Source organism: Chenopodium album, chromosome 1, assembly GCF_948465745.1.
Source record: "Chenopodium album chromosome 1, dcCheAlbu1.1, whole genome shotgun sequence".
NCBI lineage: Eukaryota > Viridiplantae > Streptophyta > Magnoliopsida > Caryophyllales > Amaranthaceae > Chenopodium > Chenopodium album.
The window spans coordinates 67410460-67434493 of NC_137834.1; the positions used below are offsets into that span (position 1 = coordinate 67410460).

The 24034-nt window shown below is 32.8% G+C and overlaps 1 protein-coding gene and 1 long non-coding RNA gene across 2 annotated transcripts; both read right to left on the minus strand.

Annotated features, from left to right (window-relative positions):
* Positions 1–207: 207 nt before the first annotated feature.
* Positions 208–893, minus strand: LOC145598517 (uncharacterized). Its single transcript, XR_014103575.1, has 2 exons — positions 699–893; positions 208–493 (listed from the first exon to the last, which is right to left on the minus strand). It is a non-coding gene; the product is annotated as an uncharacterized LOC145598517 (long non-coding RNA).
* Positions 894–22735: 21842 nt separating this feature from the next.
* On the minus strand, positions 22736–23485 carry LOC145634719 (uncharacterized). The gene has a single exon (XM_081686114.1). It carries the CDS (start codon positions 23483–23485, stop codon positions 22736–22738), a length of 750 nt encoding a protein of 249 aa, XP_081542240.1.
* Positions 23486–24034: the final 549 nt, after the last annotated feature.

Sequence of the window (24034 nt, forward strand, 5' to 3'; positions counted from 1 at the left end):
TTGGGTTGGGTTTGGGTCGACCTGTTTAATAAACAGGTCAGGACCCCCCAACCTGAACCCGGCCTGTTTACTTAAACAGGTCATAATGGCGAACCTGAACCCGACCTGGTTTAAACGGGTTGACCTGATTTCAACCCGTTTGACATGTTTTTTTTTTAAATAAAAACCCGATTATTCTTACAATATAATGATAAAAAAAAAAAAAAAAAAAAAAAGTCGTATATTTAACTTGTTATTTTGCATAAAACTTTGCTGTATAAACCTATCAATTTAAGCATAATAAAAATACATTCAAGTAAAACTAACCATAGTTTACATATAATAATTTACAGTACAGTCCAAAATCAAAATCAATGTCTTAAGGAGGCAATATTCCCAACAAAATAAAAATTAGATCTTGGAAAACTTCATCGGGTTTGACTAGTTGCTAGTCTTGCTACTGACTTTGAGGTGCGCTCTCAAATGGGCTTGGTGTATTGGCTTCATCATTCACCTTCATTATAAACAAAGAGCATAACACAAAATCCTGATCAACTTGTAAAATGCAAAAAATAATCTCATAAAAATGAAAAAACAAAGTAACAAATGCATGCATAGAAATATAAATGAAGAAAAAAAGCAACAAAGTCTCAATCAACATTTCTTAACAACACTACAACAGATAATTGTAAATAGAATGAAATGCATGACTATATTACCTTAGTAGGCGAAAAATTTGAAGATAAACAAGTTTGAAGTTGCAATTTTGATAAACAAGCTAGATAGAGAAAGAAGAGAGAGGTGAGAGAATAAGATGGGAAAATAGAGATGAAAACGGCTGAACAAGTGGGAAAATGACTAGAAAAAAAAATAGGGTTTTCACTTTTTGGGTTTTTTGTACTCTATAGGCTTTGACATAGGTTGGGCTTTGTCCAAATAAAAATACTAAGGCCTAATATCATTTTACTAATATAGGGTTATATGGGTTGGGTTCGGGTTGACCCGACCTAAAACCAACCCAATTAGTTAAACGGGTTTAGGCGGGTTATTTTCGGGTCGGAATTGTCAACATGAACCTGACCCATTTAGTTTCGGGTTGGGTTCAGGTCGACCCAATTACATAAACGGGTTGAAAACTTTGCTCATAACCCATTTATTTCGGGTCGGGTTCGGGTCGGGTCAGCTTTTGCCAGCTCTAATCCTACCTCATGTCATCCTGACAGGTTCTTATTCCCCCTAGCTCTACCCCTACCCCTCCTTCTAGGTCTCCCCATCCCTCTTCCTCTCCCCCTATTCATGTATTCTTGTTCTTCTTCCATTTTCTCATCAAATCATCCCATGTATCATCAGAAGGTAGTACATTATATATTTCAACAGTAGGGTTTTCAACAGGTTCAACATCACTTTCAACATCAGCTTCATTATCTCCCTCGTTAACACGTTCAGGAATAGGGTCTCTGGAACTAAGTCTACAGGTTTTATGAAATTGGATGAAGTGTTTCTCCTAGGGGTGAGTTTCTTAGGTCTCTCAACATCTATCACAAGTTGACTTGAACTACCCTCTAGCTTCCTTAGGCTTCTCCTACGGATTCCCTTTTCAAGATCACATTCTGTGTGCCCAATTTTTCCACACTCTTCTTCAAATCAGCAGCTATCCTACTTGCCCTCAAAGTCTTAGCAGCCTTTGGTAACTCATTTGGTGAATTAGCCTCACCCACCCATATATATATAAGGTCTTTTCGAGGGAAGTTATTAAACATTTGCATCAAATGTTTATAATTAATCAAATTCACATGTTTTATTTTGTGAACATAAGAAAAACTTGCATGTTTTGGAATTGGTCTCTTACTTTCAACAGCCTTATCCCAATACTCAATAACTAGGTCAACTAGAATGACTGTGTCAATATCCTCAACTACCACAACAACATCAACACCCTATACTGAAATCTCAACACCACTACATCACTCATTCTAACACCATACCATATTCCAAGCACAAACACAGACAATCAAGTTCATAACACAAAATCAGTAAACAAAATAACAAATACTTTCATTTTAGGGCATAATACTTCAATACAACAACAGAAAATATGCAACAGAACAATCATGCCAAAACAGAGTACATAACATGCACAACTCAAACTTTATATAGAAACTAGGGTTTTGGATGCAAACCTGAACTTCGTTTTGGCAAGATAATGCAGAAAGATTTGATCTTTCACCACATACCCCCGATTCTCAGCCCAGACTAGAATACCCTAATCGCAATTATGAAATCAATTTTTTTAAATACCCCCTCATTGCAACCCAGAAGAAAAATGACTATCACCGTCTTGTTTTGATGCTTTTATGGAGTTTATATTCAATGCTCTGCGATTTTTTGTGTCTCGATGAACACTTTGATAGGAAAGCTTGCAGAAGGAAGAACAGAAGGTGAGTAGTGAAGAGGGAGAAAGGAGAAAGGGAGGGAATTAATTTCGTGTGGTTAGGTGAAATAAAAAGGGGGCATTATGTCTTTTCGCTATTTTGGTTAACATTGGTTTATATTTATGTTAAAAAAACATCATTAATATCATCATTAAGAGAAAAAAGTTAATTAGTGTCATTTTGTATAATCCAAAAAAAAAAAGGGGTTACCATTGGTGCGTAGCAGAAGTTAGAGGTCATCGTTGAGAATTTCCCTAAAAATAAAGGTTGATATTAAGGCCTTCTTGACAAAACTAGCAGTAGCGGGTAGCCGTTAGGGTAGCGGGTAGCTGTCAATTAGTAGTGGGTAGAGGTTTGTTGTCAAAATAACGCTTGATAGGATGAGTGTTTGACAAATGTAGCGGTTGGAATACTAAAAATATTAATAATCATACAAATTGCTAAAAAATAACTAAAAATTAATAAACACTACCCACTACTCTAAAACTTTACTATTTTTAACGTTTGAGAAAGCTACCTAAACGCTATTTCCACCTCTAACTGCTACGCAAACCGCTACTTTGCCAAACACTCTTATTTTTTCATAATAATGTTTTGAGTGGTCATAACGATACCATCAAACATGACCTAAAATTTATATATATATATAACTAAACTAGGTTGATATTTTAAAAAGTCAATTGAGTGAGAGAAAGGGGAACCACAGTTACCACACTAATTCAAGGGAGTAGAAGGTAAAAGTATATAAAAACATGGAGTAATGGAAACAAACATTATTATATTAAGTGAATCCAATACAAAGTTGGTAGAGATGGAGAATTTTGTCATAAGACTAGAATTTGAGAATAATGAATGTTATTAGTCACTTGGTACCCAAGTAAAAGTGAAGTCAATAGTATACAAAATTAAGGAAAAATTGTCAAAAATAATACAAACTTTAATTAAATGCTCCTTCAAAAACAAGTCGATCTTTTAATTATTTCTGAATAATACAAACTTTGAGGAGCATCCGCTTCAAAAAGGTTATGACCTGTTGGTGACTTGATTAATAGTTATATGGGGCACGTGTCATTGTTTGACTGGTTTGACAATTTAATTAATTTGATTTTTTATAGTTTATTCAATATTTTAAATTTTTATATAAAATTATATTTATTATATTATATGAATTATAGAAAGGAAAAAAAAAACTAACCACCCATTCCCCTTCCTATCGGCATCAAGTTTCCTGGTGCTCGACTCTCCGGCGACCTCAAGTTGGCGGCCCAGCCACCTCCTGCGCCGACAACCTTGAGTTTGGCATACCGCCCCTCCAATTACCTACCTCGACTCCCACAACCCCCACCAAACCACTAAAAACTCCCATCTTCTACCCCTAAACCCCAAATCGTTCCTCCCCAACCCCTAAAATCTTAACGACTGGGGGTTTTGAGGGTGGAGGGATGAGCGATTTGGGATTTGGGGGTTGGGGATGGGTGTCGTGGGGAGGAGAGGGAGGTTTGGGATGGTGTTTCAGGTGTGAAGGGGAGGACGACAGGTCGACGGCAAGGGTGGGGGAAGGGCGGACCGGCGAGGGGGGCTTGGATGACGTCAGTGAGTGGGCTGGGCAACGCCGGTGAGTATGTTGGCGGTCTGGTGAGGGGAGAGTGGTGGTTGGAAGTTGGGTGGGCTTTTAAATTTAGAAAAAAATAGTTATGTGTTTATAATAATTTCATGGAAAATTTGCCAAGAATAATACCACTTTTCAGTGGTCTTCCAAAAATGGAATAACCTTTGGATTATTTCAAAATGGAAGGACCTTTGGTACACATCCGCCAAAAATGGAACAAAAAACCTGTAACTTGTTTTACAGGTTACATTTGACACATATCACATGGTGATTGGTTAAAGCATTTTTATTTTATTTTAACATTCTTCTTTAATTATAATGATTAAAAAACAAATCTTAAATTTAAATTTTTTTTTTTTTTAAAAAAAAAAAACCAACTAAAGAAAACCCATCCCCCCTTGGCTTGCAGGCAGCCACCACACCATCACCCGGTCTCCCCCTTTCTAAACCCATCGGCGTGCTCAGAGATACCTACCAGCGTTGGCGGCACCGTCCTAACCCTGACACGACCACCTATCCCTTCCCCGTGAAGGCTTGAACCACCACCTAAAAATTCGAAAACCCCAAAATCACCACTCGATTTTGGGGTTTTAATATTTTTGGGTGGTGGTTCAAGGGGGAATGGAGTGGAGTTAGTTGGCAGAGGGGCGAAATGGTTTCGTCGGCACAAAGGAAGGGGATTGGGCGCCAACCGATAAGGAGAGGAGGGTTTACGAGCGGAGGAGGGGGTTTTCGGGAGGGGGTAAGGTGGTTCAGGGGAAGGGTATAGGCTGCGTGGTCGGGATTTTGGTTAGGAGGGTTTCCGCCGACGCCATATAGGAGTTCAGGCCGTCAGCCCGGGGTGGGGAGGAGGAGACCGGATGGTGGTTGAGTGGCTGCCGGCAAAGGGAGGAAAGTGTTTTTTTTTTAGTCTTTTTTTTTTTTAAATTTTAACTCTTTTAAGTAATTTCTTTATTTGGTTTTAAAATAATTTATTTTTTTAGTTTTAAGGTTTTATTTAAAATAAAACAAAATTAAAAAAAAAAAAAAACCAATGACATTGTGACACATGTCATTGGTAACCTATCAAACCGGTTACCAACCGGTCACGTTCCATTTTTGGCAAATGTGTATCAAAGGTTGTTCCATTTTGAAATAATCTAAAGGTCGTTCCATTAATAGAAGACCGGTGAAAGGTGGTATTATTCTTGGCAAATTTTCCTAATTTCATTAAAAGTTATTTTTGAAAATAGGAAATTTTGTCAGATAACACCTTTTAAAACCAAATTGTTGTGAAAAATACCTTATAAAATTTTTCTTGTTAAAACACACCTACCAGAATTTTTTTGCGAAAACACACCTTAGGGCGGTTTTAGGGGGATTGACTCAGTTTTCCGACGTTGACCATCACGTGAAGGTCACGTGCCGACACCCTCCCTTTCTTTTTCCGCCTTTTTTCTCCAATTACTTTCTCTCTCCTCAAGACCACCAAACCACAACCTAGCCAACCCAGCCGCCGACATCGACACCACCGCCTAGCCAACCCAACCGCCGACACCACCACCCACCAACCTAGCCGCCATCACCAGCCACCTAAATCATTATAAACCCACCACGTACACCATACATCACCTTCCAAAACCACTAGACCCACCATGAAAACTACCCAAAAAAACCCCTGAGCATCTCCATAAAACACCCCTAACCACCTCATAAACAACCTCAAACATCTTGACAAAAACCCTTAACACCCTAAAACAAAATAATAGAGAGAAAAGAGGGTTGGTAGTGGTTTTTCCCCCTTTCACATCTCCAATGAAAACCCTAAACTAAGGTAAATAAAAAAACGACGAAATTAACAATCAATTTCATTAATTTTAAAAGCTTACCTGCCTCAAAATTAGGTTAATTAAGTTTCTTTGTAGCAATTTGAGCAAAAAATGGAGTTTACCCCTTCAATTGATAGAATTTGAAGGTTTGTTGCTAGGAAGAAAACAGGAGAGAGTAAGTCTAATTACAAGGGAAAGGGGAAAAAAAAAAAGAAAGGAAGGGTTTTTTTAAGTGGCTGGTGATGGCGGCTAGATTAGTGGGTGGTGGTGTTGGCAGTTGGGTTGGCTAGGCGGTGGTGTCGGCGGCTAGGTTGCGGTTTGGTGGTTTTGAGGAGAGAGAAAGTAATTGGAGAAAAAAGGGGGAAAAAGAAAGAAGGGGTGTTGGCACGTGACCTTCACATGATGGTCAACGCCGGAAAACCGAGTCAATCCCCCTAAAACCGCCCTAAGGTGTGTTCTCACAAAAAAAATCTGGTATTAGGTGTGCTTTAACAAGAAAAATTTTATAAGATGTTTTTTCACAACAATTTGGTTTTAAAAGGTGTTATCTGACAAAATTTCCTTGAAAATAACCATGATTAAAATTATGATTAAGAGTTAATTAAGTAATAAACAATTATTTTACTACCTCCGTTACATATTAGTTGCAACTTTGGAATATTTTATCTCTCACAAATAATACCCAAAGTTGCAACTAATATGTAACGGAGGTAGTAAAAAAAACAAAACAAATTAGGTTGTAGGTAAATAATCTTGTTTAAAGCGGATGCCTTCCAAAGTTTGTATTGTTAAAAAATAATCAAAAGATTAACTTGTTTTTGACGGATCACTCAAAGTTTGAATTATTTTTGACAATTTAGGTTGTAGGTAAATAATCCTTCTTTTTTTTTTTTCCTTTTCATTGACGTTAAACTCAACCCATAACAAATGTTGGCTCAATAAAGCCAAATATTAATGTAAGACAATTCAAACAATATGAATTCATAAAGCCAACACAAGGCCGAATAAAAAAAGTCAAGCGGACGAACAAAAGGCCGAAACCTAGGAATATATCCAACACTAGATTTCAAAATGAAGATGAGCGCCAAAAAGAAAGAGAGTGGACGACTGCCATTCAAGATAAGAAGGATGAACCGTAAAGAAATTGTCACCCCACGATGGCATTGTCCAAACTCCAAAGCTTCTAGGTTTCCAACCCGAAAAAAAAAAAAAAATAAATAAATAAATCCAAAGCTTCTATAAAAACATAATGGAACACCAGAAAGGACGTTAAATCAAACAGTCAAGGTTGCATTTTGCATTCATTTAGCTTTCTTTAATTCTTAGCTCTTACCATTCAAGACGAAGCACTTCTTGTATTTGTTATAGCAATAGTATGCTATAAGACCATCTCTAATGGTGACACTCAGCTTTGAGTATTGAAATACAAAATGAATTGTTATTTACCTCAAATGGTGATACCCAACCTACTTCTCCATTTAACAACTCGCGTGAAGTCTAATTTCCCAATGGTGAGTACTAATGTCACTTTCAATTTATGATCCACCAAATCCATATAGTAAGTTTTTCAAAATAAAATAAAAATAAAACTTAAATAAATTACAAAACATATTATAATATTAATAAGGGCTCACGCTTTTCAATTTAGTTCAGTTCCGCTCCTAATTTCCTTCTCTTATAAAATATTCATTTCAGTTCAGCTGAGTTCAGTCAATGAGAACAAGCCCTGATTAGTATCTTTTGCAAAAAAAAAAAACTCTCGAGCCTCACCATTAGGATTGTCTAACACCTAATTAGTAGCAATTACATTTCCAATTGGAATTAATCATGGAGGTTGCACATACTTTTTGAATTTAATTCAAGTATCATCCTGCTTGTTTCTCTAGACACTTAAGTTTGTTTTCTAATTTAAAAATCAATTAATCTTGTCTAAAATTCGTACTGATCTGGTAACCATAAATAAATTACTCCTACACTAGCAAGGATTCTAACTCAAAAGTCGGTAGTTAAGGGGATACCCTTAGATAGTCGAATAAAATTGTTTATAAACGCATGTCATGAAGTTAAACTATGCTGAAATTTGATGGCAAAAAAATAGAGCAGACACCTTGAACTTTCCAGGCACAAAATTAAAACAAAGCAACCAACACACTTACTATAGAAGCATAATAAATGCCAAGTACTCAAGAATCTAAACCAACTACATTCAATAACAAAATTTAAAGAGAAGTAATGTGTTCGGCATTCTAGAGTTTCAAGTCAAATTTTAAAATAACAGTATGAGATCTCCGGAACAGCTTCTTCCATGAGTGCATAACACAACTTCAGCTGTTTAACGGTACTGCAAATGCAAAGAAGAAAATTAGATCAGGCAATGACATGAATGGTTAATGCAAGAAGTACAAAGCAAAGCTCAAACCACATAGCAATCCATCAACAGGGCTAAATAGCAGTCCAAGTATACTAAACAGAATAATATGATTTCCCCATATTATTCTCCTACGTTATAAACTCTCTTCTTCATAAGTACAGAGTATGATGTAATCTTATTTAGCTAATTTTGTATCCATCCTTCTTCATGAGAAAATAAATTAGATGCCAAAAAAATCTCCGCACTCTGCCCCACTGAGGATGTAAAAGTTATGAACGAGAACAAAGTTAGAGAGAAAAGCAGTATATTAGAAATTCAGGCACACCAGGAAGCAACAAATTTATCGTCATTCCATGCAGGAATGATGGAGCAAACACAAGTTACAATCAAGTTTTGACTATGGCACAAACAGTTTCTCATGACTACAAAATAGCCACTCGCCTGATGCAGTCAAGTGCGGAGTAATAGATATCACAATGCAAACTTGCAAAGCACACTCACCTTTCAAAAAACAAAAAACTAAAAACTTTTGACCAAATCATAGCTTGCACAAAACTCAAATTAACACGCAATCACATAAGCCAATCTTCAGCATCGTCATTGATTTTATGATCAAAATTATTCTCTGGATTGGGTGAAAATTACTTCTACTGAAACATACTTTCATTTAAAACCCTTCTTCATTGAACACAGTCCCCTGAAGGATTCCAATTGCATATTTCAAATTAACATGATCTTTTCTTTCGGGTACATACAATCAAAATAACCAAATAGGGAAGCTAAATATCAATAGGGTCATAGCAGAGAAATTAAGTTAAAGTAGTCGAGAACTCAAACCATTGCCAACGTATAACATACCCAACAGCACAAGATAATCAAATTCAACCTAAGAACAACTTCCCGTACTTTCCATTGATTTCAATATGGACATTTCTAAAAGATCAATTTGTTCAAAGCCAAATCATCTAAAGACTACTACTGCCCACCAAAAAAACTACGCTGATACTAAAATTTAGCTATGTCCAATTTCAAATTCAATCCACTGTTTGATTCAAGCTTATACTTAAACGTTCGTTAGCTCGCCCCAGTCTATAACATCTAATCAACTTCAACAATTTCATCATGTAAAAACCCAAATAAAATATAGCTCGTTTACCCTCTTAATTAACAAATCCATGAAACCAAATTGTTGCAAAACCCAGAAAACTATAAAACCAATAAATCAATTTGTTATACAAAATAAAAAAAAAAAAATATATCATTAACAAAATCAAAACCCAGAAAACAGTAAATTCAAATCAAAAAAGTATGAAAAATAAAACAGAGAATAAGATGAAAAAAGAAAAACCTTGATGAAACCGATTTCCTTAGCGTTGCTACGGAAGCACTGTCTGCAGCACATCAATCCATACTTGCGAATAATTGCGTGAGGGTTGCCGCAAACTCGGCTGTTTCGAAATTACAACAACAAAAAAAAAAAAAAACAATTAAAAAAAATGAAATTTGAATAATCTGGAAAAATGGAAAGAGTAGAGAGAAAAGAGTACCAAGCACGAGATCCAGGACCATAGTTCTTAGGGTGAGCGTTCCAGATGTTAGAGTGTCCCATTTTTGGTTCGACTGAGAAACCTTTGAGAGGAGAGAGAATACGGCGCTGCTCTTCTTCTGGAAAACCCTAGTGATTTCTTTAAGAGGTCAAGATGAATGAATATAAGGGTTTTTATTTGTAAGTTTTCGCCTAAATGCCTATTATATGAAACGCACCGTTTTTGTTTTAAATATATTTTTTTTTTACCCTCAAGAAATGGCAATAATTAAAAAAAATAATCTTTATAACCAAAATTAATAATTTTTTTTTTGACACAAAAAATTAATAATTTTTTTTTTTTTGTTGTTTAGAGAGCCACAATGGCGGGAGTGAGAATCAATCCCAAGATCTCTTGGAATCGGGAGAGAAGCTCTAACCACTTGAGTTATCCCTCACTCAAAAAAATTAATAAATTATTAGCTGTGTTGTGTTTGTGTTTGTGTTTAGTGTATGGCTGGTTAAAACGCTATTGGAGTAATTCTTAAAGCACTAACGAAAGAAAAGGGTTGTCTCTGACAATTTGGTGGCCCTGTTCTAACTATTAAAATGGGCCTTTTAATTTTTAGAGGACTATTTTAAAGGTTAAAAATATTATTATTATAAAATGACTTTTTTTTTTTAGTATAGTACTACAAATTATTATAGAGCTAAAATATTCATATTACTAAGTTCAATAGTAATTCCATAAAAGAACAAACAAAAACTTTTTATTTAAAAAGTGATCCTTTTAATATTTTTTGAAGCAAAATCCTAAACTATAACTTCATAATCAATTTAATTTTGTTTCCGTTAAAAAAAAAAAAATTATTTTGTTTTGGAAATTAAAAGGCAAAGTCAAAGATCTAGGATGAATTTTTAGGTTTTAGTTTGGAAATAGTGGTCTTTTACGGGGAAGAACGTGAATATGTAAGGTTATGATTTTTTTAAAAAAAAAAATTATGAGCCCCTAATTTTTGGGGGCCCTGTTCTGTGTGTGAGAAAAAACATGTCCAAAGACAGGCCTGCAAATGAAAATCAACAGGTAAATATTAAAATCAATCTTGTTATTATGTCTAAAAAAACCTTTTATTAAAAATAATAGGTAAAATATTAAAATACCTCTATTGCGGGTGTGTTCGGCAGTAACTTTTACTGGTTGATAAAAAAAAAAGTGTAACTGTTGGAGTAGTGTTTAGTAGTGAAAATATTATATTTTGAAGATTAAAGGTAGTTGTTGAAATGTTAATATGTAGTTTTAAGAAAAAGACTTTGATTTTTATACTACGTATATAACAACTACTTACCGAACACACATAATTTAATTATCTATCTTTACCTGATATCTTATAGTTATTTGCACGGCTATATTTATTACCACAACTACTTTCACTACTATATTTTGCACAACACTTTATTGGTAATATACTAATATTAGTACATTAAATTGATTAGAAAAGTAATTGAACTTGTGGTTTGGTATGTTTGGTTTTGTTGTAATTTTTTACAAAATGAAGAAAGTGGATGGATAACTTAGAGGCCTTCCAAAGGGAGGTTTGATAGGTACTTGTATATACATATCAAGGGGCATTTGAGACATTTCGCATGAAATTTACCCATCTCTTGCCTCCTTTTCTCTCACCCCCACGTGTTGGATTTAAGTGTACCACTGGATGATTAATGGTATCACTAGATGATCAAATAGTATCATTGAACATTCAGTGGTACTATATATTCATTCAATGGTACCAACTGCGCATAAAAATAATATCACTACATATTCAATAATATTATATAAGCTTTTAGTGGTACATTTAAAAATTGATCTCACTTGCCAATCTCTTTCCTTCTTTCTCTCATCCTCATGTGCTTACAATACTTTTTAATATGCATGTTAAGGTTTGATATGCATTTGCAAATACATATCAAACATTCATTAGTACTTCCTCGGATAACTTATGGTGGGAGTGGTTTTGTGCCCAATGTAATTGGCAAAAATAAGCATTTAACTTTGGATGGTTGATGGGTTTATTTGAAAAAGAATGTAACTATTTCCTAGATTGATGCCCACTTCCTAAGGGAAATAGCTGCTCATGGATTCTGTATGTTCATGTCGCTATGAGGTTCAATTGCTGATATAAACAAAGAAGAAGGGAAGGACATTTACGGCAGGTAGAAAAGAGTTAGGCCCTATTCTTTTGAGCTTCTGGACAGAGCAGAACAGACTTCACCTAAGCAGAACAGAGCAGAGCCGAGCATAGCAGATTTTATTATTATTACTACTACTACTACTACTACTACTACTAATAATAATAATAATAATAATAATAATAATAATAATAATAATAATAATATTACTATTACTATTGCTATTATTATTACTGTTATTACTATTACTATTATTATTATTATTATTATTATTATTATTATTATTATTATTACAACTACTACTACTATTATTACTATTATTAATATTATCGCTTTATTATTATAATCATTAAATATTAATTATTATTATTGAATATTATTTAATTATTAATATTATTATTATTATAAAAAATTAATAAATATTATTATTATTATTAAAAATTATTATTATTATTATCTTTGAATATTAGCTATTATCTTGATATTAATTTTTATTATTAAAAATCAAATATTATTATTATAATTAATATTATTAATTATAAGTATTATTATTACTATTATTATTATTTAATATTAATTATTATTATAATTATTAAATATTAATTATTACTAAATATTAATTATTAATTATTTTTATTATTATTAAGTATTAATAATAATATTATTAAATATTGTATATTATTATTATTAAATATTAATTATTTATTATTATTATTAAATATTAATTATTTATTATTATTAAATAAAAATTATTATTAAATATTAATTATTATTATTAATTTAATATTAAGTATTAATTTTAAGCATAGTAGAGCAGGGCAGAGCACAGCAGAGCAGATCAGCTCTAATGAACGGGGCCTTAGTCAACGATGAGGAAATAAAAGAGGTTATTGATATGTTTGTCACTAGTCCAGAACTTATTAAGGCCACACCTATTACCTACTTAGGGATGGTAATCCAGTTCGAATCCGCCCTTAGTTCTATCCATTCCGAAGAAAATAATTCGAACCGAATCCAAGAAATAATAATCCGAATCCGACTTCGTTTAAAACATCCGACTCTGAGGAGGGTCGGAGTCTACTTAGAATCCGACTTATCTGATCCGACTCCGACTTTTCTATGTAGTTAGATATTTTTTTTATTATTGAATTTTATGAATTTATAGGTCTTTGAAGTTGATTATATATATGGGTTGCTATTGATAATTAGGTCAAAATTAAATTTAAAGTCGGAGTCGGATCGGGTCGGAAATTTAAGTCGGATCCGAGTCGGAATCTCGGAGTGGGATGTTAGAGTTGGAGGCGGAGGTAGATTAAACATCTTGTAGGGTCGGAGTCGAATTTTGCTAAATCCGATTCGATCCATTGCCATAACCTACTACTTGTTTTCAGCCAAATAAGAGTGAGTTGAGTCCACCACATAGAAGAAAACATAAAAAGAAATCAATTCAACCCACACCACTTAAGTGTTATGTCCAACCCAAGAGTAACTAAGACCATTGGAGATGTAGTGAGGAGAAATTTTAGGTTAAACCCAGATGTATACAAAAATCTTTATTTTGGGCCTACAAGGCTCCTAAGCCTCCCACCACCTCTATTTATTTTTAATTGTTTTGGTAAAGCTTCAAAATGTAATCGAGATCCTACCTTATAATACACAATGGTGAAGAAAAAACAAAAAATTCCTCACCACTCTCTCTTTACCTTTCCCTCTCCTCCACCATTTTTTTTTTTTTTTTTGTGAGGGAATTTTTTTTATCCCATCAATGAATAAATGAAAAATTTCTTTATCAATCTCTCTCTTACTTTTCCCACTACCCCAGCACATTTCTCTCTCTTATTTTATTTTTTAATTTTATTAAAAAAAAGCTTTTAAAAATAAATAAAATAAAAAAAGAAATAAAGTTAACGCTTGTCTAACTTTTTGCTTGTGGGCTCGCATGAAGTTTTCCATGAACTTCCTCACGCTGAGATTATTTTCTCAGAAGTTTGTGAGGTTTTTGGTGAACTTTCACCATTGGGATACATTTTGGATAAAAAAAATAACTTTTTGTGAAGAATTTTTTCACCGTTGGAACAGCTCTTGGAGTATAGCGTGGTTAAGTATTCTATTTTTGACAACTTTTGCTCCCTCGTCTTTTTGTCCCAGATCCGCCATTGCTACACACACATGGTCGTTTCACTGGATTGGTTTGCTTGCTTGCTTGTTTTCCTGGATCCCTGATCATTTTTAAAAATTCCTCATCCTCCATTTCCACGATTGTGTTCCTATCTTGGTACAAATATACCTAATTACCCACAATTTCAACCTCATCAACTTGCTGACCTACAAAATGCGTCATACTACACCTAGTCAAAAACTTCAGCTTTGGAAATATGATTACATTCTTGAATGCATTTCGTTGACAAAATTGCGTTTAGAAACAACCTAGCTTTATACGGAGTATGTACTTTAGTGTTATATATATACGTAGTATTAACTAACATTAATTAGTAACCAAAATGTTATACTATATTGTTTCCATATTGGCTGCTATACACTTCTTATGTTGAAGTGTTCTACACTTGAATGTTTCAATTTTCAACGCTTAAACACCAAAAGTCATCACTAGAAGTGGAGATTAAAACCACTAATTCAACTTTTTTTAGTTCTTCGAATGTGATTACCAAGCAAAATCCTCTGAAAAGTCTAACAATTGCAACATTCTGATCACACTATTATATATAACAAGTACATGATGTAACACAACAACTGAACAAAATAATAACTAACAAAAGTGATCACGTCGGATAAGAGCCTACTAGCATAATAATGTCTTTACCAACCGGAAGATCCTTGATGAGTTCGAATGGTCTTATGACTCTTATCATCATGTTGGCAATCATATTGGTAGGAGTAATGGCAACGCGAGTTCAGTGTGGTAGAGGATACAATCACCGATGGATTCATGTGTACGATACACTCGAAGGTAGGCTTCCTAGAGGGCCGCCGGTTCCATCCGGGCCTTCACCATTTCATGACATCGAGTTTGACGAAAACAAGTCCGCTCGTATGGATGACGATGATAAGATTAATGATTGTGATTTATGTCCATGAGGTTCACTAGAGGAAATCAATTCAGGAAGTATTTTTTGAATCAATTTTTCCGTTGATCGATGTCTAATACCTTAGGACAAATCAAATATGAATGTCTTATGATTTGTTCTATGAGTACGTGATTTTCTTGAGTACGTACTCTGTAGTTCGTTAGTTTCTAATTACATAAATAATGCAATAACTTTACTAATTACTTTATGTTGCAATGCATATATAATCCATCTTATTGATTGTATAGTTGTATCCCTTAAATCATGTACCGATCGATGAATATCCATATCATCATTCCATGGAATGTAGGCAGCAAGCCATGAAATATATGTTGGTGGGAAATGAACCTAAGTTAGAATTTTTATTATTCTAGATATTAAAAAATTGGGTTTTAGTGTTTTACTATAGATTTTTGTTGTATTAGTCTTTTCGTTCAAAGCTAAGCAGAGTAAAGAAGCTCATGAGGCCATCATCATCTAGAGTAAAGAAGCTCATGAGGCCATCATCATCTAGAGTCCCATAATATAGTTATTGTTTGTGTTTTTTCACAATTTTTAAAATATAGGTGGAAAAAGTGGATGAACTACATTACTAAAAGTGAAACTATAATTATAGACAAAAGTTAGAGGGAGAAAGTGGAAAAAAGTACAAGAATGTGCAAAAATTTAAGGGTAATTTAGGAAGTACAATGAATAACGTTAAAAAAGTGAGGGTATAAAGGTTTTTACATAATATCCAAAAATAGAAACAGTAACAATATTTTGGATCTACAAAATAGGGAAACAGGAACTATATTATGGGACGGAGGGAATAGTTTAAGTTTTTATAAAGAGATTCACATAGGGCAAATGAAATATAATTTCAAGTTTGGATACCATCCCAAACACTTCAACCAAATAAGTTAGCTAACGGTCTGACATAATGAGATCTATAGAAAAATGCGCTTATCAATGTTCCTCTCACAAAATCTATAATCTATCTATAAATATAACTAAAGTAATAACCGCTGACATCATCATTATCCAAATGTCAACTTTTCCTAAAAAAAATACCTCCAAAACGATTGAAATTAGTAAATTAATTGCATATTTCCTACAACATTTTATGATTAAATTGACTAACTACACAATTTTTCATGGATTAAAAAAAAACATAGTGGTAGCTAGACTATTTCAGTTTTCTAGAAACTTATCTATCGCCGAATATTCTCTATCGCCTCTTACTATATACATTTATATTGATTTTATGTTTTGGGGTATAATTATTTATTAGTTCTTCAATTTTTTTTAATGAAAGATGTACTAGTAAATTAATGTTAACATCATAGAAATATTTTAAATTTTATTAAAATTATGAAGTATGTGGTATCATTTATGATTTCCGTATTCAACATCAAATCTGTCGTTATAGGTCAATTTATCTAATAAGAAGGCACATGATTTATTATATTTTTCTTAAAAAATACGCATTACATACAAATAAGCAATAAAAAAAAGTTATGTTTTAATCGTGCGTCGCACGAGTTTAACCTAGGAACTTTTCTATATACAAAAAGACACACCAGCAATGACATGTGTCATCTCCTAATGAATCTTTAGTTTTTTATTATATATATATATACTAGTTTTGTACCCCGTGCGATGCCCGGGTTGTTTATTGAAGATAAAATTTTAATCTATATGTCAAATTTTTAATTTTATCATTCATACAAATTTAGTTAGGAATTGATGTGCTTTTATGACGATTTGCTATATTTAATCGAAATTTTTTAACAAAATTATAATTCAATTTGTACCTCTGAAATATTGATATTTTATTGAAAATAAAACTCTAAACTAACAATTTATCCTAAAATTATATCCAAATAGAATTTTAAATTAACTTTTTAATCGTCTATTTAAATATATCCAACGCACTTGGCGAAAAGTTGAAACGCCAAGTGTCGATGCCTCGTGACCTGGCTAAAAGTTTAGCTTTATATAGTAGTTATATGAGGCTAGTTTTGTGCCTATGGGATGCCCGGGTTGTTTATTGAATTTTAAGCTAAATTTTTAATCTATATTTCAAATTTTAAAACATATCATTGATACAAAATTAGTTAGGAATTGATGTGTTTTTGTGATGATTTAAACTATATAGTAGGCATGTAATGACTAATAATAATAACATTGGTGAAAAACATTTCTTGACCCGTAACCTGAAATAATGACCTTGTCCGAAATGACTCGTGACCCGACCCGATTGACAGGTCTACACACAGTAATAAAATTATATTAGATTGTAAATTACATTGTTTTAATTGATTAGAATATATTATAAATAATGGATGTGGTGCATTTTGAGCTAATTCCTTCGCTCCAAAAAAATACTATGATACAAAAAATAAATTTATATGATAATTTATGAGTGTTATAATTTTTTTAATAAAATTATAATTTAATTTATACATATGAAATATTGGTACTTTATCGAAAATAAAACTCTAAAGTAACAATTTTATCCTAAAATTCTATCCAAATTTGATTGAAAATAGAATTTTAAATTAACTTTTTTATCCTACAAATTGAATTCTATATAACTCTATCCTACGTGGCGCGACACTTGGCGAAAAGTTAGAACGCCAAATGTCGCTACCTCGTCGCCTGGCTAAAAGTTTAGCTTTATATATATATATATATATATATATATATATATATATATATATATATATATATATATATATATATATATATATATATATATATATATATATATATATATATATATATATATATATATATATATATATATTCTTTTTGTTGAATAAAATTCTATTAAAGACACAAATCTTATACAAACTTGAAACTAAAATAAAATTGATACATCTTTGACATAAATATTTATATAGAATTTAAAAAAAAAAATCTTTTTTGATCATTTTCTACATCATTTTATATTTAACATATCTTTTGTAATCCTTTATTTTGATTAAAAAATTTCAATTATATTTTTAGAATTTTTTTAATATAAAAAACTAATTATAATGATAGTTTAATAATGGTTATAATTGAAAATTATCGTGCATGGCATGAGAACTAACCTAGTAAGAAGTTAAACGAATGATCATTCCTAATTTGTTTTTGCTCTACTATGGTTACCTTTTTTTTTTAATCATGAATATAAATTATAAATTGTGGCATATAAAACAACAATTTTTATTTAAAATTACGAGTATAATAAAATTAAGGAACTTAAAAACAGATTCATTAGGCAATAATAAAATAACTTACGGAGTAGCTTATAGTCAGTAATTGTTGAAAAAAAAAAAACCCTAGTCTCTCTTCCCTCTCTTCTCTCTCTAAAACTCTAGCCTCTATGGTTGAATTTTGAAGGGGCTTCTATTGATTTTTTATCGGTGTAAAGTCACGATCGTTTGTTTTTGTGTGCTTTTTCAATTGTTTTAGGTCTATAATAACTCGATCTTCCTCATCTAGGAGGAACATGTAGATTAATTTAGAGTATTGGAGATTAATTTCATGTTTGTTTTCTTAATAAACATTGGTTAAGCTGTGGCCAATTAAGAAAGACAAAGGATTAGAGCAAGAACAAAAGTTAATTATTTATGATCGGGAACCATACTTTTTGACTTGAGTATAATTGATGATTATTATCAATTGTTGCAACCTGATCGGACACCATCTTGGATAAGTATGGTTTGATGGTTATTGTCACTTCAACGTAGTATATATTGTCGTTATGCATGTTTATCTCAAGGAGTAACTTATTTTCTTTAATACTCTTGTTTGGCAATTGTCATTCACGAGTGATCATCATAATTAAATAAAAGTTTGTTTTACATTTGACCAAATATATGTGGTTGTTTTCGTTGTATTTTCTAGTAATTTTGTGATATCCGGTGTGTTTTATGACCCAGTAATTCAATTTCCTAACACATTTCTCTTTCGAAAGACAGGGTTTTTCTTCTTTTTAAGGAGGATTTGGCTCCTTCGAAAGACCGTGTTTTTCTTCTCTCTTTTGAGAGAGGATTATATATATATATATATATATATATATATATATATATATATATATATATATATATATATATATATATATATATATATATATATATATATTTAATCGAGAAAAGGGCAATCTAATGAATCAGATGGAAATTTTCTGCATGACTACATTAAATCGATAGCCCCCCTCACCGAAAAAGGTTGTAAATCACAACGATTGGATAGAGGGTATGAAGAATGTACGATTTGCAACAACAACTGTAGTTTTGCTTAGAGCAAGTTTAGCCCCAAGTCTTAAGACTTGAGTGTGACATCATTTTTGTTGGTCCCCATTGAAAATGTTGTCATTAAATTCTTGTTAAGACTCACTAAGACTTACACAAATTTATCACTTTAGCCTTAAGACTTAAATAATTGACATATTATATGTAGAAAAGTGTAAAACAAAAAAAAAAAATGAAGTGGATCCCAATCTCAAGTCTTAAGTTGAGTCTTGAAATTTCAAGACTCAACTTCAGACTTGCTTGAGATTTTTGAAGAAAAATGGGAAAAGTCTTAAGTATAAATCTTAAGACTCAAAATGATGATGTCACCCAAAGTTTTAAGATTTGGGGCTAAACTTGCTCTTATGAAGTGTTTTTATTTGATTCAATTATTATGTATTGGTTAAGGGTTTGTTCTCATTGACTGAACTCAGCTGAATTAAAATGAACTGAAATGAAATGAATATTTTATAAGAGAAGGAAATTAGGAGTTGAGCTGAACTGAGCTGAGCTGAACTAAATTTCAACGTATGAGAACAAACCCTAAATCTAAATCTCTTTGTAGATGTCGTATAACTTTATTTATAAATTAATTTATTTAAAAAAAAAGTAATTGTTGAAAGTGCATTACAATTCTGTAGAACTTTAGAAATACACTTTAATTTGAGCGTAAATAAAATTGCCATATAATGTGGGAATGTGGGATAGTACAAGCAAATTACTCTCATAGTCTCGTGTCAAACTAAATATATTCATAGATTTTTTAAATAACCTTTAAAAGAACGTACTCTACTTGGTTTCCAAATAGACACATAAATGTTAATACTCCATTGGTAGTTATAGCTAGAGGAGATTTCTTTCCCCCTTTTTGTTCTCTTATTTGTATAATACACAGGCTCTGTTCTCCTACGTTGAAATTCAGTTAAGTTCAGTTCAATTCAGCTCAACTCCTAATTTCCTTCTCATATAAAATATTCATTTCAATTCAGTTTAGTTTAGTTCAGTTCAGCTCAATTTAGTTCAGTTCAGTTCAGCTGAGTTCAGTCAATGAGAACATGCCCTAATACGCGTACCAAAAATATTTCAATAACTCGTACTCATGACGAGATCAAGGTTGATTAAATGGTTAGAGTATCTCCTTCTCAATTCTCACCTCTATGAGAGGGGTTCGATTCCACTCAAAGTAATAAGGCCCTGTTTACTTTACCTTAAAAAAAATATTAAGTAAAAATAATTTCAATTCAGTAAAATTAATTTCAGTTCAGTAAAAATAAATTTAGTTTAGTAAAATTTAGTTTTCTTAAAGAAGAATTATAATAGAAAATCAGTAAAAAAAAAATAATTACAGTTCAACAAACAAATATAATTTTATTTCAATAAAAATAATTTCAATTCAGCAAAAATAAGGTGAAATAAACGGAGTCTAAGTGATAAATGTATCGTGTACATTGTTTGAGTGGGTGTAGATGCACATGTATATTACACATTGTGTATACAACTGTGCACTATACATCCACTTGATTAGTTACTCAACTAATAGTTCACCAAAAATTAATCAACTAATTTTAACTAATTAATTAATAATCAAATTATACAATTAACTCATAAAATACTTAGTAAGTAGCACACTCATGTGATGGTACTTTGTATAAAAATTAAAATGGGATCTAAAAACGCGAAAAGCAAACAAGAGCGCCAACCTGGTGGTTATAACGGCTACTTCCACAAACCCATGAAGCAACTCTTAACCGACCACCACACCTTTTCCAGCTTACCTTACTTTTCAGATTCACTCTTTTTCCTATATTTATAGCTTCAATTCAATATCATCAATTTATAATCTGACCCTACTACTTTCTTCTTATTAAAAGTTTCATAATCCCCAAAATAAAACACAAAAAATGCCTAAAAAAACATCCTCTGTTCTTCAGAAAGTCTCAAGCTTTGTGAAATTAGCAAAATCGAGAAATCCCATTTCTTTTGATGTAATTTTCTTCAAGAAAAGATCTGGGAAGTTTAAGTTTTATAGGCATTATAATTATAGATTTATTAAAGAATATCAATTCTCTCCTTCAAATGATACTCCTCTGATTTTTACCAATAAAAAGGAGTATTTTAGCAACGTAAGAAGAAACAAGAATGGTTTGCAGTCAATGTTGTTTATGTGTTTGTGTTTAGGAAAATTTGGCGTTGAAGAAAGAGACGAGGTTTACTCATCAATGGAGTTTCTTCCTCCCATTGAATATGGAGTGACAAGTAGCCGCCGCAGCGAGGAGGAAGAGGAAGAGATGCTGGAGATTGGTGATGGTGATGGTGATGGTGAATATGGTTTATTGTCCTCAGTTGATGAAAGAGCTGAGAAATTTATTCAGAAGTTTTATGCACAAATGAAGATGCAAGGTCAAGATTCTAGAAATAATGGTAGTTTGTTGCTTCAGTGATTAGAGGACTAATTTTTGGGGGAGGGAATTGTTTTTATTCTATTGTTTTATGATTTGTACGATTTTTGAAGTGTGGGTTTTGAGGTCTTGGTAAATTTATTTATTTATTCATTATTTTTGCGATTGACGTGGTAAATAAAAAATGCAATGTTTATTTTGATTGTTTATTCGTAATTTTTATGTTGTACTAATGTAGTTTTGTTATGTATTTGCTAATACATAATAAATATAAAAATATTACAAAATACATGAAAGAGAGAGAAAGGAGGAGAGAAATAGGTAAGTGGGACCACTTTTAAGAGCAACTCTAAAGCATCTCCAATGGCAAGCTACAATGCTTTGTAGCTTGCTTTTCCATATCAATTTCTAAGCTACAACACTTTTTATGCAACAAATTGTTCCAATGGTAAGCCACAACATATTGTAGTATGCAAAAAATAAAATTTTAAAAAATAATAGATAATTATACACATGTAACAATATGAGTGGAGATTATTTGTCTTATTTTTCAATCAAGCATGTAGCTTGGTTGGGCTACAGTTGCTTGCATGTTGCTCAATTTTTTGTTCTCCAATGGTAAACATGTAGCTAGGAACTTTATTTAAATTGCAAGCAAGTCCTTATAATTGAACCATTGGAGATGCTCTAATGGTTGTAGCTAGGGACTTGCTTGCAATTTTAAATAGTCCCTAGCTACTAGCTTGACCATTGGAGTAAAAATATGTAATTAGCTTAGTCAAGCAAATTAGCTTTGCCAAGCTAATTAGCTTCGCAAAGCTAATTTGCTTAAAAAAAACTTGCCAAAAAGAAAATGTTAAAAGTCAATTATACCACTGAAAGCTTATATAATACCATTGTCTATTTAGTGATATTATTCCTACACGTAATTAGTACCACTAAATGCATATATAGTACCAATATATACATATATTGTACCACTGTACGTCAAGGGCGGACCTGTTAAGCCCTTATGGTGAGCAACTGCAGCATATATATATATATATATATATTTAAGCAAATCGGGCAATTAAATTAATTATTCAAAGCAAGCTTATCCATTAATACATAGGGTGCAATATCCGGGGGGCTATGACTAACCCAGATTTGCTCATCTCCGAAAGGGAAGGATCTAGCTAAATGATGTGCAACCATGTTGCCATCACGCTTTACATGAACAAAAGAAATGGAATTAAAGCTACTGCTAAGTGCTAGAATGTCTTCAAGAATGGCATCCAGCTCGGTACAGTAGACCATTGATCTTCCCAGTCTACTCACAATCGCTTCACAATCTGATTCAACCACCACATCTTGCAGCCCGTACCTAATTCCTAGTCCGAGAGCCATAACAATGCTCTTAGCTTCTGCAATCATGGGCTGCCACCATGCTCTGGAGCGTCTCACAACAGCGAAGATAACGTCACCATCCTCATTGCGTGCAACAACACCAAGACCCACCACACCTTCTGTATTCAAGCTAGCATCAGAGTTAATTTTAACGTAGCCTGGAGGAGGTGCTGCCCACACTTTCTGCTGCCGTGGAGCTTTAGTAAGCCCAGGTTTCGAGTAGATACATTTCGCATATTTGCCCTGTTCCTCATCTAATCTCTCTACTCTATCAATGATCACCGAGTTTGGAACTTCTTTGCTCTTAAACACCAATTTGTTCCTCTTATGGCACACACACCAAGCCAAAATAGCACCCTTTAGAAGAATTTTTGTGTCAATATTACACCAGTCAGCCACCAGATCACACATAGACTTGCTCCCACCATCCCTCATCATAATCGAGCACTGCACATCATCCCACTTTGGTTACACTCTGCTGCAAGCAAAAATAGCATGCCAGGGACTTTCATCTTCAATCCCACAGCGTGGGCATGTGGCACTATCGTGTAAATGTCGTCGCCTAAGTTCAGATTTTGTAGACAAAGTACCTGTACACAAACGCCAAAGGAAATGTCTAACTTTTGGAGAGACATCTAATTCCCAAATCTTCACCCAAGCATGGTGAAAATTATCAAGATTGCAGCCCTTACCCAACATGTATGCAGACTTCACAGTGTACTCGATCTCCTTCCTTTGAGAACGCCCACCCCAAATCATCCTTTGGAGCTCTCAAACTCAATGGGATTGCAAGAATACATTTCTGATCACGCTCAGAAAAATGCGCATCAATTAAATCCATCCTGCACTCCATTCTTTCATGGTCAATTAAATCACTGACATGTTGCAGCTCATCTGGAATGTCACTTTGAATAAATCGTCCCATCTCATCAGCAAGCCAAGGGTCCGATCGAATACTAACCTGGTTCCCATCTCCAATTCTCCATA